The 16,962-nt window shown below is 42.5% G+C and overlaps 1 protein-coding gene across 5 annotated transcripts in view; it reads right to left on the reverse strand.

Moving 5' to 3' along the window:
- Nucleotides 1–3,389: 3,389 nt before the first annotated feature.
- UBE2E1 (ubiquitin conjugating enzyme E2 E1) overlaps nt 3,390–16,962 on the reverse strand; it is a 45,920-nt gene continuing 32,347 nt past the window's right edge. For all 5 annotated transcript variants that reach the window (XM_074150123.1, XM_074150127.1, XM_074150126.1 and 2 more), the window contains 3 exons: nt 11,680–11,812; nt 5,282–5,429; nt 3,390–4,287 (listed from right to left, as the gene is read on the reverse strand). In XM_074150123.1, the coding sequence (XP_074006224.1) occupies nt 4,190–4,287; nt 5,282–5,429; nt 11,680–11,812 (379 nt within the window). In that variant the 3' untranslated portion in view covers nt 3,390–4,189. The remainder of the gene's footprint in view (nt 4,288–5,281; nt 5,430–11,679; nt 11,813–16,962) is intronic.

The following is a 16,962-nucleotide window of genomic DNA, read 5'->3' on the forward strand; positions in this document are numbered from 1 at the left end:
AAGAAAAAAAAAAGAAAAAAAAAAAGAAAAAAAAACCACCCCAAAATCTTGTGGGAGATACTAGCACAGATCTACCCTGACATGTCGGCAAATTGTGGCAAATAGCGCTTTCAGCTCAGGAATTTATTTGTACAAACCAAAAAAGCTCTCGGAGCACTCGTTAATTTAATTGCAACCTGAAGGACAACATAGCTGTAGGTAGGTTTGTTCCAGCATGTCCAGTACAAATCAGTCACATTCACATAGGTGGTTAATTTTGCCGAGAAATTATACGGGACAGTTTTGTACGCAGGAGGTAGTGCCCGGGCTCTGCTTGGTGCATTGCCTAATACTCCTCCTCGCTGCACAGCCCAGCTGCAGGAATCCACCCTCGGTATGAAGCTACAGGCCAGGCAGCAACCCGTGCAAAGTGCTGTACTACTGTGGCAAACACCCAGAAATACCCGTACAAATGGCCTTGTCTTAATCTGCTGCACATCGTCCAGCAGCAGGAGCACAACTGTGTGTGTGTTGTGTTTGACTCTCCATACCGGTAACGCTAGTGCTGTAGGAATCTGCTGTCCTGGCTCAGCCTGTCAGTAAACTAAACAAAATCGGATCTAGAGGCACAGAACGAGCAACGGTTCCCTGAGAGAGTGAGCAGCTTTTGGCCTCTACCAGCCTCTTACACTAATTGATACTAGCTTTTCTTTGTATCTGAAGACAAGAGTGGGGAGAGGGAGTGAACTGAAGTACCCAGTTCCCTCATTTTCCACTAAATTAATGTTGTTTTGAACAAATATTGAGAATTTCACTGTGAGTCAGCAAAACCGCGAGCAGTGTTTGCACTGTCATATCATAACTGCTAAACAGTAAGTGTGCTTAATGAGCACAATTAAGCTGTGTGCTTATAGCATTGCTCTTCCTGAATACTGACAAATAAAGTCCGTCAGCATTACTAATGTCAGAGCAGCAGGACAATTCACTAGAAATTAAGCAGGTATTCCTGCCTTTATAATGAAGGTAGACGAAACTGTTTATGTGCTTTGCTCAATATAGTTTGGATTGCTGTGGCCAAGGAGTAAGATAAGAGAGCAATTATGAATGAGCAAGCTCTTGTAATGGCCTGCTAGAAACATACAATTGTTTTCATTGCAACACTGCAGCTGAGTAAGTGCTATAGCACGGCCTCCACCGGCCTGGCTTGTAATAGTCATTGTCCACAACGACGCTGCAGAACAACACTCCCTCCTCACTCATTTCCTACCCAACACACGTGTACTCAAGGCTTTTCCCTCCCCAGAAGGCTCCGTATCCGCCTGCGTGCTTGGGAAGCAGGGGTGACCTCAGAGCTATAGTGGTTCACCTCCTCGCTGCAACCTCTCACCAAGGAATTGCTTACATTCCTCCTCTTCAGCTCTGCAGAACCCTTCTTGAAGGGACTTGATTCAGCTTCGGATCAATCAAAATAAGCGAAGACCTCTGCTAATCACACATCGTCACTGAAGCTGGCCCTTGAGCCTAGGGAGCGCGGGTTGAGAAGTAAGGATTGACTTAAAATGTGTGGAGATAGAACGGAGATGACTGGTTCTGCACCCCGCTGACTCGGTGCCAGTTCCCCTGCCAAGGCTGATGTCACCTGAAGGCTGCCAGAGCTGTCTCCTGCGAGATCAGCTTGTGCACTCGCTCCCCTGGACACTCCGGACTTGACAATGTTTTAGGAAAGGCAAGAGGAGAGGGATCTTTTTCCAAAAAGGTTATGTAAAGGCAGACACATTATCTTCAATTTGGTTAAATTTGTTAGAAACTAGTTTAGATCATTTGGAGCACTCACACAAACAACTGTCACCCACCGTTTTCTTTCACAAGCTTATTCTCATGCTTTTTAAGCACTCAAATCAATTGTCTTTCCTAAATACCATAGTATTTCATTGACAAGTGATGGAAAACGTAGTGTCTCCTCTGCAAACAATCTACAAGCAGTGGCTGGTACTGAGTCAAAATGAAACTCACTGTAGTACAGATTTACATAGGGTTAGTACGTAGAGTAGAGTATAATGTAGTAGCCAAAGGGCAGAACACATATTTTGTTCTTACTATTCCACTGACTCAAAAACCCATCCTAGGTCACTGTGGTCACTTACCTACTACAAAGCTAGACAGTCCCTTCGCAAGATAAGGGAGAAAAATTATTATAAAAAAGAAAAATAAGTTAGTAAATTGAACCGTCTTTCTCTGTTCCTTTTAAACTACTATCCTGCTGAATAAATACTGTGCAGATCAGTCACCCCAAATCAGCTCCCTGCCCCCTGCCAGCTACAACAATTAATTTGGCATGTCCTGGTAGCACAAAGCAAGGAGCTGACAAAAAACTACTGAGATTAAGCCATTTACCTCCTCACTCAGTAAAGGAGAGGAGGAAACGATGAGCACAGGCGCTCCTGGTGTGATGTAGCTGTATACCAATAATTTTGCCAGGGTGAGCCAAACAGCTGAGGGAGCTTATACACCAAAACATACGCTGTGTCAAAAGAAGGCAGTTCAGCAGATGAAGCTAATGTACTACTACCCAGGACCACCCAGCAAAGGAAGGATACCACTAATTAACAAAATACTTTGGACCAAGTTAGATTTGATCCATATAGAGACAGGAAGAGAAGAATATAAATAAAATATATACAGACTCTGTTTTAAAGTACCAAAATAAATCTGAGAGCAAAATGACCACACAACACTCAGAGGAATGTTGCAATGTGCAGCACTTGCCGTGTGAAAATGAATCTCTACTTCCGGCCTTTACCGTAAGGGAGTGGTCAAAAATGCCATATCCACAACTACCCGCCTGTAGTACACACCTCAGTGTAAACACCATGTCTCTAGGAGATAATCTTTGTAGGTAGTTAAAGGATTTACAGATCAAGTCTCCTTTAAGGTGTCTTCTGCTAGCTTACCAGGACATGGTTCCTTCTCCTCTTCCAAGTGGGAATAGACGACTCCATCAGAAAACCAGGAAGATACTCTCTTCTTCCTTTTACCTCCTGCCTGTTTCCCTTCCAGACGTCTTACGCTTTCCCAGTTGTACTTTCAAATAACGTGCCAGCCCTGGAAAGTCAATGCTACGAAAACTTAAGCTAAAAAGTACCTAGCACGGACTCTGCGGCAGGTTACCTCCTCACGGGCCGTACCAGCCTGTGCAACACCTAGACAGTAAACAGCTGAGAAAGTCGTAGCTGTCATTCACTGTAGCTCGTCTAGAAGTGTCTTCCCAAAATAGCTGCAGTCGGTGCACTCACCTGCAGATCTCCCTTTCCTTATCCATCTGGTAATCCTCAAAGCGTACCGGGAGATACTATTCTGGCAAAATGACAAAGCAAGGCACTAAGCAGAAATCTTTTCTTCTTCTTTTTTTTAAACATCTTTTTATTAGCACAGTAACAAATGCAGACTTAAGTAGCCCACAACATACAACCAATCCACTGAGTGACTCCTATTCCACGCCTTACAGTTAAACAGCTTAAGGTATTTCACTACAGGTTGCCATAAGTCCTGATTAAACCCTTTATTCTTTTCACAAAGATAGATTGGCTTATAAAATAATACATTAACTACTTCTCATTTCATATATGAGGCCATATATCCCCCTCTCCGTATCACAGATCATGAGATGACAGTCTTTAAAAAGGATTTGTTAAATACCAATGTGCCCTCCATAAGGGAAAACAATCCCGGCATCTTTTTACAAAAAAAAAACCAAACAAACAAAAACCAAGAAACCCAACCCAGAACAAAATAACCCCCCCAAACCCAAAACAAAAAGCAAAAACAGTGTGTAGAGTCTTGAAAGGACTTTTACATAAATGTCAACATATGTACCTGTACAAAATTAAGCTGTTTTAATCTTTTACATATTGCAAGCAAACTGAAAACCAAAGAAGTCTAAGAAGTTTACATTCTTCTCGGTACTATATGTGAGCTAATATTGCTGAACTAATTACAGTCTTAAAATATGCTATTCCCAATCCTAGCTGTCTACTGTAGCAAGATACCTTAAGTTACAACAACAAAATTTTAGGAAATAAAAGACTGAATAAAATCTGTTATAGAAATACCCTACTCTTTACCAGCACCCTCCCTCCCCCCACCCCTTCAAAATCATAAGCAGCTCTTTCCAACACAGACAAATAATGTAAGAGTTTGACAAAAATCCAGTTTATGTAGCGTATCTTTTGGTCCACTGTCTGGCCATTCTGTCATGCTCTGCTCTGTTAGTCATATACTGAGTGGCAATACTTCCAACCAGGGGGTCAGCTGAAAAGAAAAGAAAGCAAACTGCTTATTTCAGACAAGTTATTGAATAAAAACGTAAAGATAAGGCTGAAGTGTGAATTTGACACAAGAGAATCACACAGGTAAGATACACCGCAACAATCTAAATACAATGAATTGGTGGTCTGTATCTTCACTGATTTGTGTGTATCTATAGTGACATACTAATCTATTACCTATTAAAGAGTGAAATGCCAATTAAAGTTTTAAGGAGTTTAAAAGACAATCCAATAGTCATATTTTGTATTACGAGGACTTTCACTGATTCATGCATTTCAGGTTTATTTTGCCCTTTCTAAAAGTGCCTGGGACACGCTAAGTGTACTTGTACCAACACAAATCTGCCTTCTAGGAAAGATCAGGTCACAAGGGGAGATTTTATTTTTCCAACAAGTTTATTTTTATTATATATAATATAGGATGAACTCTGGTGCTTCTCTCATCTTTGATAGACAAATAGAGAAATACAACCTGTAAAATTGACTTTGCAAACCAAGACATATTCCTCTTAACTGGTGGGTTAGAAAAGCAGCGAGGACTACTTGTGGCATAGCTGGTCACTGGGTTTAAATGGGTGATGGGAAGTAAAAGGCTAACCCCTGTGCTTTCAGAACTGTGTTTGTGGCTCTTCTAGCCCTGTTTCTGAATGACTACAGTCCTACAGACCAGTGAAGAGTGTTACCCAAAACCAGAGTTGGTTTGGAAGGGTAAGGAGTTTTTATGTGCAGGAGGAAGACTGCCGCTTTCCTCGCAGGTCAGCCAGAGGAGTGGTGAAACCTCCAGCCCCTCTCCAGCTGCCCTGGAGAGGGAAATGTGCTGCGCTGGAGGCTGGATCCGTGATGGCCAAAGCCAAGAGAATGAGATGAGGGCCATGTTATCTCACGTTATCTCTCTGAGGGCCAAGAGAATGAGACGAGGGTGCTGGGTGAAGTACAAGGCAGCAGATGGCCTGCGTGGGCCACACAGGGGGACTTACCCGGGTTGCAGTCTGTGAGGAGGGAGCAGATGGAGAGGAGAACTTTAGAAATGGTTAACGCTGGGCTCCAGTTGTCTTTTAAAATGTCCAGGCAGATGACGCCTTGGCTGTTAATATTACAGTGGTAGATTCTTGTCCGAAACGTTACCTGCAAGGAACAGCTATTAGCCGGGGTGCTGGGGTACCACAGGTGATGCGGTAACACACGACAGCGATGTGACGGGCAGTGAGAACTGAAGGGAAAAAGGAAAAGAGCCCACGCACCCTTGCGGGGAAGGGGTCACGGAGGCCGGTCCTTCGGCCCGGGCTCAGGCTGCCCGAGCCAGCCGGGGCCGGCAGCCCAGCACCCGCTCCCCGGGGCCGGGCGGGCTCCCCGGGCCGCCGCCGCCCTCTGGCGGTCGCTGGTGGGAGCGCACCCGCCGCCCCCCCCCCCCAGCCCCGCTCTCCGCCGGGCAGGGAACGGGCGGGCTCCCCCGGGGAAGGGGGATCCCCGACACCCCCACCTCGGCCGCCCGCAGCCGCGTTGCACTAAAAAAAGCCATTTTCCGCCGGTAGTTCCATGGTGAGATAACAGATACAGCCCAAGCACATCTTTGATGCCGGAGGCAAATCAAAAAGAGCCAGATTTTGAACATAAAATAAATAAAAATCTCACGAGCGCGAGGTTGGCAGTACCGTTTCCAGCCCCTCCGAGTACACCTGAGTGGTGTCAAACATGCCATGACAGGTGCTGGCACAGGTTTCCCATCCGAAGGAGAGGGAAGCGAAACCTAGAACGTGGGAGCCTTATTGGAGCCCTGGGGTGAATCACTGCGGCCCCAGCACGGGCTCATGGCTGACAGCCCACCTGCCATCTCCCTGCAAAACAGCCGCCAACTTTCCAACCCTGGGTGCTTACTGGCACCTGTGAAACCCAAGTTGTGGGGTTTTAAATTTTTTTATTTATTTAGTTCTGTCTTTTTGCTCACAGCAGTAAAGGGGCCTGGGGTGCCCAAACACCCCTGGGTGCCCAAACACCCCTGGGGTGCCCCTTTGGTGCCCAAATGCCAAAACACAAGCATTTTTCTCCCACCGGGCTCCCAAGGACTTGTAAAATCCCCCAGACAGGCCAGGGCACTTGGAATTGCGGCTCCCATGACTTCCAAGTGCTGAGCAGTCCGTTGGATTTTATTATTTTCAGATCTGGGAGATGGGAGTAAACCGGGCAGCTTGCCACAGCAGTTACCCGAAAGGGAAACAAAAGCACCACGAGCCATTTTCAGGAGAATACAATGTGACCTGCAGAAAGGCCTTACTCTGACTCACTGGATGAACAGCGACAACAAATTTGGTGGAACTTGCATGAATTAGGATTATCTGCGTGAATAAAGGTTGGTGGGTTCATGCCCTAAATCCTCAGAATTTGTCAGCTCTCCACACCCACAAATTTTATTGTCTGTTTATAGGTCACGGGGGTATTTGTGAAACACGCTCGGTAAGTGTGTGGTATGACAAGAACACACTAGTGCTTTCTCTCGAGATTAGATGAGCCCACATGTAAAACTTGCCAGCCAACCCTCATTTTTTCTACCCTCTTTCAGATGCAAAAATTTTGCCTGTGGCCCTCCCTCTCGCCGGCTCGGGGTGCAGGCACGGGATGGGGTGACACAGCTACAAAACCCCCGTGCCTGGAGCGTCCCCTGCCCGGCATCTGTGCAGTATTCCCAAGAAAGCTCCCGATGCACAGAGCACACCGGCTACTTTTGGTCTCAGCCTCACAACTGCAGTTACTCGTCACACAGGAGACACCCACACTGCACGCCTGCGGGGAGTCTTCCTACTTTGTTCCTTGTAAACTGCTTGGATTTTAGATTAAAACAGGAAGCAAACAAATGGGAAAACAAAACAACACCCAACCCCAAATCCCTACACTTTTGCACATTATGGGCGGGAATAGCAAAAAGCCTGCAAGAAAGCCGAAATGTGTCCCCTTCCCACACCTTCTGCAACAAGCTGCAACTCCAAAACTAAGAACCTCTGCTACTTTCTACCTCGGGAACTTTAGGGGTATAGCAGGTAAGAAACCAAAGCCACCTTTGTTTCCCAGGTCATCCAGTCCTCAGAGAAAAAGCAGCAATGACTCCCTACAGCCATGTGGAAGTCCATGTACATCAGCCTGAGCAGAGGGCGGATCTGACTCTGCAGTACCTGCCCCAACCCGTGCTCTTCAGGGCAGAACAGAAGTTTGTGGCTTTTGCAGTTACTGGCAATGGCTTTGCCTCGGGTTCCTGAGCAGCCCTCAGCCCAGCCCCACTGCTTGCTCAGTATTCCTCTATTTGACCTGCAGCTTTGGTTTCCTTCCAAGAAGGCTTCTAAATGTAGGTGAGGTAGTAATTTTAACAGATTAAACACTTCCAGAACAGGAAGCGTGAAGTATTCCAAATTGATACAATAAGGACCAAATTAACAGAGAGGTCAAGAGTTCTAATTTGTAGAGACAGAAAGTTGTTAATCCTGATTCTGAGCACAAAAGCTAAATACTCTGTAGGCAGTCTCTCAGTCCAGTTGATGAGTAACTGATAACAAAGAATCAATCCTGTTAGCCTTTAAGAATAAGACTTACTTTTAAATTATTATTCATGAAGGAGGGGAAAGAAAGACCCCTATGTATTTGTAGAACAGCCTGGTTCCTTAAGAAACCTTAAGACATAATCCAGAAGTGTTATACCCATGGCACTAAAAGCAGTTTTCTCCAGTTAGAGGAGCTCTACCTAGCCAAAGCACTGTGGGAAAAATCTAAATTTGTTTTCACTTAAGCAGCAAGTCAGAACTGGGATGGTGTTAGACACATGTAGTCCAGCTGTTTGCCATTTACAATTTTTGCTGATGGTACAAAAGCCAGCCGTGCAGGGAACCCAAATGAAGCTGGGAGAGGGGGAGAAACTGGAGGCCCACTTAGAAACAAACAAAAATATTTAAAGTTAAGTGTTCATAACAACAGAAAAAGGAAAAAAATAAATCACAAACCTAGCAGATTCAGACCAAAGCCCAGAGGTAGTACAATGTATTCAGGGTCAAGAGAACAGCATGTGGAATAGCAGAAAAATATACTGTAACTGAACAATCCTTTGGAAATGTCCCACCTGAGATTACATTAATGCAGTAACTACACAGAGGTAAGCACAGCTTTTGAAAAGACACAAAAGAAGCTAATCTCAACCTTACCCTGAAGTGATAGCAGAGGTTAATTTACACAAGCAGCAAAATGGGAGTGGGGGGAAGGAAGTGGTTAGAGGTTATTAATACAAATGATCAAAGCACACACCAGGTCAACACAAACTACTGTTTTCACCTCAATAAATGAAATCTAACCCAAGTATAATGTAACTCTTGGGAAAACGTCCATTGTAATAATACAAAAGGATAACAATCATCTTGAGGACTAAGTACTGAACTCTTAAATGCTAATTATACTTGTTTCTTGGATTCTCCTGAATTCAGGCCCACCCAGCATGTGCCTGACTCAGTTCCTACCTGAAACAAAGGCAAAACCAGAATACCACACAAACTGAGAAAACATAAAAGCAGAGAACAGATTAACACTAACATCTTCAAAGCGTTGTAAGGAATGCTCAATAAATGCAAAATAACTTCATTATACATATTTAGGACAGAAGAGAGTATGTGTCTCTGTATCAGATTTCTCCCACTGAAGTTCCTTGTACTGTGCAATGCATTTCCAAGTCAAAATTTAAGATCTTTAATTTCTCCAGCCTCAAGTACAGTAGCGCAGTCCCTCTTTCTATCCTTCCAGGAATCCGTTAATATCACTTCCAGCACAGGCCTCTGGCTCTCCTTTAGCAACATCACAACATCCTCCCCAAAAAGGTTCACTCCAACATACTGAATCAAACTCTCAGCTGGAGCTAGACCCAGTCCTCAAAGGCTGCACCTGTATGTCCTTCATCACACAGCTCTAGGATGCTCATCAACCACATGGCATTTGTCAATACTGGCTCTGCCTCAACACCTCTCACTCACATTCCTACGGGCTTGGAAGCCTGCCAGGGTGACCAGTTTCACCTCACTTTATTTAAGAAGGTAAATCCTTTAATGACATTTCATTTCCAAGTTATGAAATCTGTTCTGCCATAGGCACTTCACCATGGGGCAGCCCACGGCAGGGATTGTCCTCGTAAAGATTACAGAGGATTCAAAGAGGCAGCAGAGGTTTTCTTCCACTGCTCTTGCAAGGCTTAACAAGGAAGATTCAAGGGAAACTAGTCCTTTCACTCTAGACAGCTTAATCTTTTCAGAGGTCAAGGCTTTTGAAATGACCTTCAGTCAGTCTATTACTCTACTAGTGCTCATCATCAAAATGATACACTGGGTTTTGTTTCAACCAGCTGTTTCTTTATTTCTTGCCCTAAAAGACAAATACAGGAAGGCTATGGTAATTACATTAGTCCTACCACTTCCAGATGACCCACAAACAATATTTATCAGTCACTGCAAACAGTTGGGCAATCTGAAATCAAAAAAGTAGTGGGAATAAAGCAGGATGATAATTATATTTTCCACATTATCATTGATTAACACTAGCATAGGTGTTAACGCAGGAGCTGCTATAAGTCTTTGGTTCTCAGCAAAATTTCTTCATTTAAACTTGAAGTACTAAAGTAGTACAAGTATGTTCTGTTAGAGCACTGTCATGATTTCTCCTAGAACCCCTCCCACTGTGACTGAAGCTGTATGTATTTTATTTCCATACATATATGTGGTTTGTAAACCAACTTGAACTCTGCTAGATGAAAGACTCCATTTAAATACAACTCTGCTACAATACAGCGAATCTCCACTAAACTGGTCTTTTAAAGCCTCATTAAGTAGTGCCTGGTGGTTTTTTTTTTTTGGTTTGGGTTTGTTGGGGTTTTTTTGTTTGGTTGGGTTTTTTTGTTTTTTTTTTTTTTTTTTGTTTTTTTTTTGTTTTTTTTTGTTTTTTTATTTTTATTCCACCCTTCTTTTCATCTGGCTTTGTGTTTCAATCCAAAGATAAAGGCAAAGAGATCTCTGTCAGAGACAGTGGAAAGCAGGGCTGAGCTGGAACAACAAAACTCTATCTTTGTTTCTGCCTCAGGGAACTTGGCACACAGGGTTGTCTCAATACCACCGGTAGTTATAACATGGTCTTGTAAGGCATCAGGCTGGAGAAGCCTGGGACCATAAATGCTTCTGACCTGTAGCAGAGGAAGCAAAGGTGTAGCAAATCAGACATGGGAAGGTAAAAGTTCCCTCTTCAAATGCTTACTGGCCTCATGACATAAGATATATAGTTGATTGGACAATAAATTATCCAGTGCAAACTAATTAAACCAAAATAACGAAAAACTATTCTGAACTGGATTAAACTCTAACACAAGAGAACCATCTATGCTGCCAGAGAACCTCCGAAGAGGCAGACAGGCATCGACAGAAAATCACTAGAGTTGTCCCAAGGTAGACCATGCTGCTTGTGAACAGGAGCCCTAGCTTAGGTATAGAATTTAAGGTCCTGTTGATACTACCAGAAACCCTGAAGTTACGCTGGCAAGAACGGTTTTCTCTATTTAGGAAGCTCCTATTCATTTGGCTGGTATGGTCAATTAGCAATTGGATGGATGGCCCTCAACTACGGCAGCAAGTCCTTTCTACTGCAGACTAGACCAAAGTCTGAAGACGGGGCAGTCATTGGTGTTTATCTCATCAATGCAACTATTTTTAAGTAGAAGGTTAAACATGGACATAAAGGCTTTCAGATACAAGGCAAACATGAAATGTATACACAAGCACCTCTTCTTGTAATCCAACACTCCTCCTCTGGCCAAGTATGTGAACCACAAGATAACATTCATTTGCACTGGTATTTGCCTTGTAGCATTGGAACACAACAACACTGGGATATAAGAGCTTCACAAATATAACACACCTACAGAAAAGGTTTGTTACTGTACAAGTAGATGAACAACACAAGTACCCAACAAAACTGAAAAAAATAAACACTACCTTAGTGGCAAAACCACACACAAATGTTAGTCTTATGGTAACCGAGTGGTTTGAGAAACAAGTACTTGTATCCTTTCTCCTCCCCCAAGTTTATTTACTTTGCAGTTTCTAAGTCCTGTCCTGATACTCCCACTAATTGCTCAGGACTTCTTATAAATAGAATCAGAAAAAAAGAAAACAAGCTCTAAAACAGTGAGCAAGTGGATCGGAAAAGCCACTAACATTAGCTAACAGAAACCAATGTAATGTCCGAAATGAGCTTAAGCTTGTTCTTAAAAAGAGTGGCTTTCAAATGGGCTGTGTCCCATTAACACTGCTTGCTATTTGATGGGCTGTTGAACATTCACGTCTTAAGACATCAGCTACAGGTCTCTTACCTTTGGAGGCTTGAAAGGATATTCTGGTGTAAATGTGATGTCAAGGAAGAAAACACCTCCCTCATAGACTGAACCTGGAGGTCCTAGAATGGTTGATCTCCATTCGTAGATGTTATCACCTTTGGGGCCAGCACTAAGAAATTAAAAAAAAAAACAAAAACAAAAACCCAAAAAGGGATGTTTAGGAATATTACTACAGATCAAATAAATATGACCTCTTACATTCTTCAAGTATGATATGGAAGAAAGTCTTCAGTGTTACACTTCATACACCACCTGGAGTAAAGACAAGGATTAAAACTGGATCACATGCTTCCGAAATCTCAGAAATCTTACCTGGATTTACCAGTGCTCCAGACTGCTTAGCAAAGCTGAGAAACTAGAGGAGGGGTATGGTTTTCAGCTTCTCTCTCCGTACATTTGTAAGAGCAGCATTTCCCAGAACTACTACTAAACATGCTACACAATGTCAACACAACAAAAAAGTTACATTTTAAAGAACAATTTCCTACTGTATTTCAGAAATGACTGCCCAGGCTCAGCCTTAATAGAACTGCACCACATCAAAGACCAAACTAAATAAATTAAGGACTTATGTTGATTTATTAATCTTTAAAATTAAAATATATTCCTGTATTATTGCTAAACCAAGGCTCATTGTATAATTGAATGAAGCCAAATATATGATGATACTCTTAAATGTCAACGTTTTCTATGCTCATATAATTTTGCTACACTGATTTCTAAAACGAGGCCACATGAACTCATCCCATTCATATTATTTGTATTGTGGAACTGCTTTTGTAAAGGGAATTAAAATCCCTGTGTCAAATTAAAACAGTACTTTCTCAAATCATCTTTGTCTAATTGTAGATTCTCCTTAACGAAGAGCAGTACAAACTAAAGGTGTTACAGAACATAAATGTCTGATTGTTGAAAATTGGTTTTACGGAGATCCTCAGACACTTGTATTCTGTAGCGTGCCATATGTCGCTGACTATTTCTAAGTACAGCTCAACCTATAAAGCCATTAATGGTTTAGGACTTCATCGCTACCTCTTCTTTCTGTGCTGCTGTGGTAGTATTTTATCAATAAGATGCCAGAGCTGAAAACTCCCTTTGCATAAAGGGAAGTGCTGACACAGCTTTTTCCATCATGGATGTGCTACGACTTGAGAAATCTCTTCTCCCCTTGTTCTGTAAGGGGCTGGATTTTAACATCCCTAATACAATGAAAACCAGCCTTGCTCTTCTTTCCCCATTCTTTTAAAAAGGCTAATATACGACAGAAAGATAAAAAAAAAAAAAAAAAAAAAAGGCTCTTTTCATATTATAACAATCATGGAGCAATATTATTTCAGAGGGAAAGTAATCCAGTAAATTCAATATATGCATGACAATATGCATTTGATTAATGCGAAGGAAACTAAAGTAATTGTTAGATGTTAGTAACAGTGTTACAAATAGAAATACAATTACAAAAACATAAATTCTCAAAGTAACAACAAGGATCAGAGATGTGCTTTTTTCCCCTGCTCTTTGCAGTACTGGTGAATGTGTTCTTGACAGCAGGGGAGTCAGGGGAGAGAAAGGGAGTTCCATTATCAAACATAAAATTTTATTTTTAGATTAAACTAAAAATAAAAGTTCACAATATGTTGGTGCTAAATATTCAACACTAGCAAAGCTATGACTAAAAGCATGCTTCCAGGGGAAGGAAAGCATGTAAGAAAGCAGTAAAGGGAGACAGGTTCTCTGCAAAGCGATGCACCAGCCACTAGGGAAAGGTTTCTCTCCTCAGAACACAAAACCTTGCACGGCTCAAGATCAGTACTAAATTAAAGTAAAAGCCATTCCATCCTGAACACTCCTGGCGTCCCGCTCCACCTTAATGACTTGTCCCTGTCCTATGCAGGTCTATATATTTGGGGACTCGGTACTCTCCAGCTACCACTTGTGCACTAGACTAGAAGAGCGTTGTATTTCGGCAGGAAGCTCTATCTCTTGAAACATCAGCTTAACTGTGAAAACTTACTGAAAAGGACTCTCTGGGGCACCTTTGCCCACCACTCCAAGGAATCACCTCTTTATGTATGTATTAGCAACCTATTGACACACTGCCATTGCTGCAAGTTGCACCAGCGATCACTCTCCCCTCCCTCCCCTAAAGATGGAGCTACTGAACGGAACAGGTACTTGAGCTTTGTTAGCACCGAGTTACTGTTGGAATTTATATCACGAGAACTGCCAACTGGGAGCACTTCAGCACTCAAGGAACGTGATGTGCGATTAGCACTGAATACAGCCCTCTGAACCAACAGGAAATATTTCAACATTTTGCATTTTATTTCCAGCTTCAACCCAAAGGACTGCCAATAAAAAAATCCCACAGACTTAAAAAATAATATATTATTATTTGTAATAGTCTTAGAAATCTCTTGTATCCTATTAGGTTTCCAATTAGAGCTATCACTGCATGCAAGTAATATACTGCTAGACTGCTGTATTAAGAGAGTGCAACATCTTTGTAAGACATCAGTTGGCTTTAACAGTGATGTACTAAGCTTACCTTTCAAGCTTTTCATAATTCAATTAACAGAGTGAAATAGCTGTAGATGTCCGATTTTTACATGTTAACATTGATTATAAAGGAAAGACTGAAAGAGGAAGATGCAAGTCAGCTTCAGAGTGCAATATTGCTCGGATTTAAATTAGGATTAGGTAATATCAAGCAGCTTAAGACGACCTAGTGCTCAATAGAAAAGTGATGATACTGGACCACAGCATAAGTGCAGCAGCATTAACTTTTGGTGGAGATATAAAAACTGCCAAAGGTTAAAGATTATATTCTTTGTTTAAAATCCTTGCAATTATCTGCTTCAAAAAGAAATTCACTGATGCATAGATACAGGGCTCACAGGCACAGCTGCCACCTTGCCTGATGAGTGTCACCACTGCTCAAATTAAGTGTCTAGATCTAATAACGCAACATTTTAAAGCTGTCCAACATATGACCACTGGGAAGACAATTTTAACCAATTAAATAGAAATTGTTTCCACTGCAAGACAAGAGCATAAGAGCAACAACTTTCTGTATTGAACTCAATAGCCCACAACCTCTTTGCTTCCAAAGAAAGAAATGAGACTAAGACCAGTAACACAGAGCAAAAGATGACATCCCAAAGAAAACTGAAAAAATCCCAACCCATCATTATCATATCAGGCAGTATGTTTCACACAGCAGCGCAACTGAGATGTCTCTTCCCTGGAAAAACAACGATATACTTAGTGGAGATGTGCTGCACCCACTGTAACAACTGGTCCTGATCGTCCCCACGTTATTGCTGGCTTGATCTCTGCTCAGCTGTTACGACAGTAATGCCCTTAGGAAACTGCCCGGTGCCAAGGTAGTTTCTGCTCAAGGACTATCTAACTTTCCAAGTCTACAAGCAGCTGTCTGAATCCTCCTGGTAAATGCAAGGCAGAGAGAAAGTCTCGGTACAGTTGAGACCAAACTCAAGGTTGATATCCAATATCCAATCTAAATCTCCCCTGGTGCAAATTGAGGCAGTTTCCTCTTGTCCTATTGCCTGTTACTTGGGAGAACAGACCAACCTCCACCTCGCTAGAACCTCCTTTCAGGTAGTTGTAGAGAGCGAAAAGGTCTCCCCTCAGCCTCCTTTTCCCCAGGCTGAACAACCCCAGTTCCCTCAGCTGCTCCTCATAAGACTTGTGCTCTAGGCACTTCACCAGCTTTGTTGTTGCTCTTTGGACATGCTCCAGCACCTCAACGTCTTTCTTGTAGTGAAGGGTCTAACAGCCAGCCTGTGGCTTTTTCGTATTAAGCCAGCCAGATACAACCTCCACCACAGGCATTACGTGATACTATCCTGATATTTTGCACACACAAACTCAGCTCCCTCCTCTACCCGGGCATCCCCGGGCAAATCACTGAAAGTGGCCTATGCCACGGAGGGGAGGCAGGATTTTTTGGCGTTCACCACACATAGTTAATGTACAAAAATGCCTGACAACACACTGCTGGTACTTTCCAGGAGAATGACCCAGAAAGAGCCCCCTATTTATGTCAACTAGCTGGTACATTTGGAAACTACCTGGTCCTTTCTAGGAGTTGACCAATTGGTAACATAAGCTTTTCCTCTAGTGAAAACACAATCTGATGAATACTTCAGTTCCTCTTCTCTGAGATACAGAAAACATGCAATAGCAGATCACTGTACTGACAAACGAATCAGAATCAGTTGATGCTACAGGCACTACGTTAACACCCTGATATATCAAAGCAGTGCATACTCTTTTTAAAAGCTAAGTAATTTAGCAGAGTAGTTTAAAAATGCCAGAAACAGCTATCCATCAGGGTTACAAGAAGAAGGGCAATTCCATGGTATGTTGAAGTAAGTAACAGCTAATGAAAAACTACAATATGTGCCAGTTAAAGCCACAAGTAACAATACTGCAAACTCTAACTACTCCATATCCCTAAATACCATTTTTGAGGCTATTCTGCCCTGAACAGGAAGAATCTGATGCAAGTAGCTAAGCTGTTTTGAAGTTGCACACTTGTGGAAAATAAATATAATTTCCAAAAACACTGCAGACATGACCTTTTCCAACGGGCATAGCTCAAATCAGAAAGCAAACAACATACAGCACATGGGACTTCCAAGGTGGCATGATCTCCAAAGTAAAGCTGTGCCATTACAAACTGATAGTAACATCAATTGTTTTTTGTTGTTGTATTATTTTGTAGTAAGAAACAGTGAATGACTGAACATGGAATTGCATCTTGGTCATGTACACATCAGCTTACTAGGCAGCTTTTGGAAATATTTAGTTGACTGTTAGAAGGTCTCTTTGTCGTCGCCCCCCCACCCCCTTTTTTTTTTATATAAAAAAAGAGTTATGACTGGCAAGGAGGCAGCATATCATTCTCACATGAAGTTCTGGTGCACCTTGATTTTCCCTTCTAATCCACCTTGTTCCTGACCTCAGGGTAAATATGCTTTCTTTCCTGGTAGTCCACCAATGGGTCCACACTGAGCTTGCTCACCTACATTGTTAGGCTAAATCTGGTGCAGAGATTGCAGAAGTACCCCAGAAGTCCTCAACCACTCAGGGAGGCAGGTGCAGGGTCTACAAAGCAGCAGGACAGCTCATCTGGCCTCGCCATTGAAAAAAAAAAACAACACACTTACAAAATCCCTCATTCAGAGAAATTTTGCTCTACAGATCTTTAAGAAAGCTGTGTTAAAAATGGGAATG

The sequence above is a fragment of the Numenius arquata genome, chromosome 7 (assembly GCF_964106895.1).
Source record: "Numenius arquata chromosome 7, bNumArq3.hap1.1, whole genome shotgun sequence".
Taxonomy (NCBI): Eukaryota; Metazoa; Chordata; class Aves; order Charadriiformes; family Scolopacidae; genus Numenius; species Numenius arquata.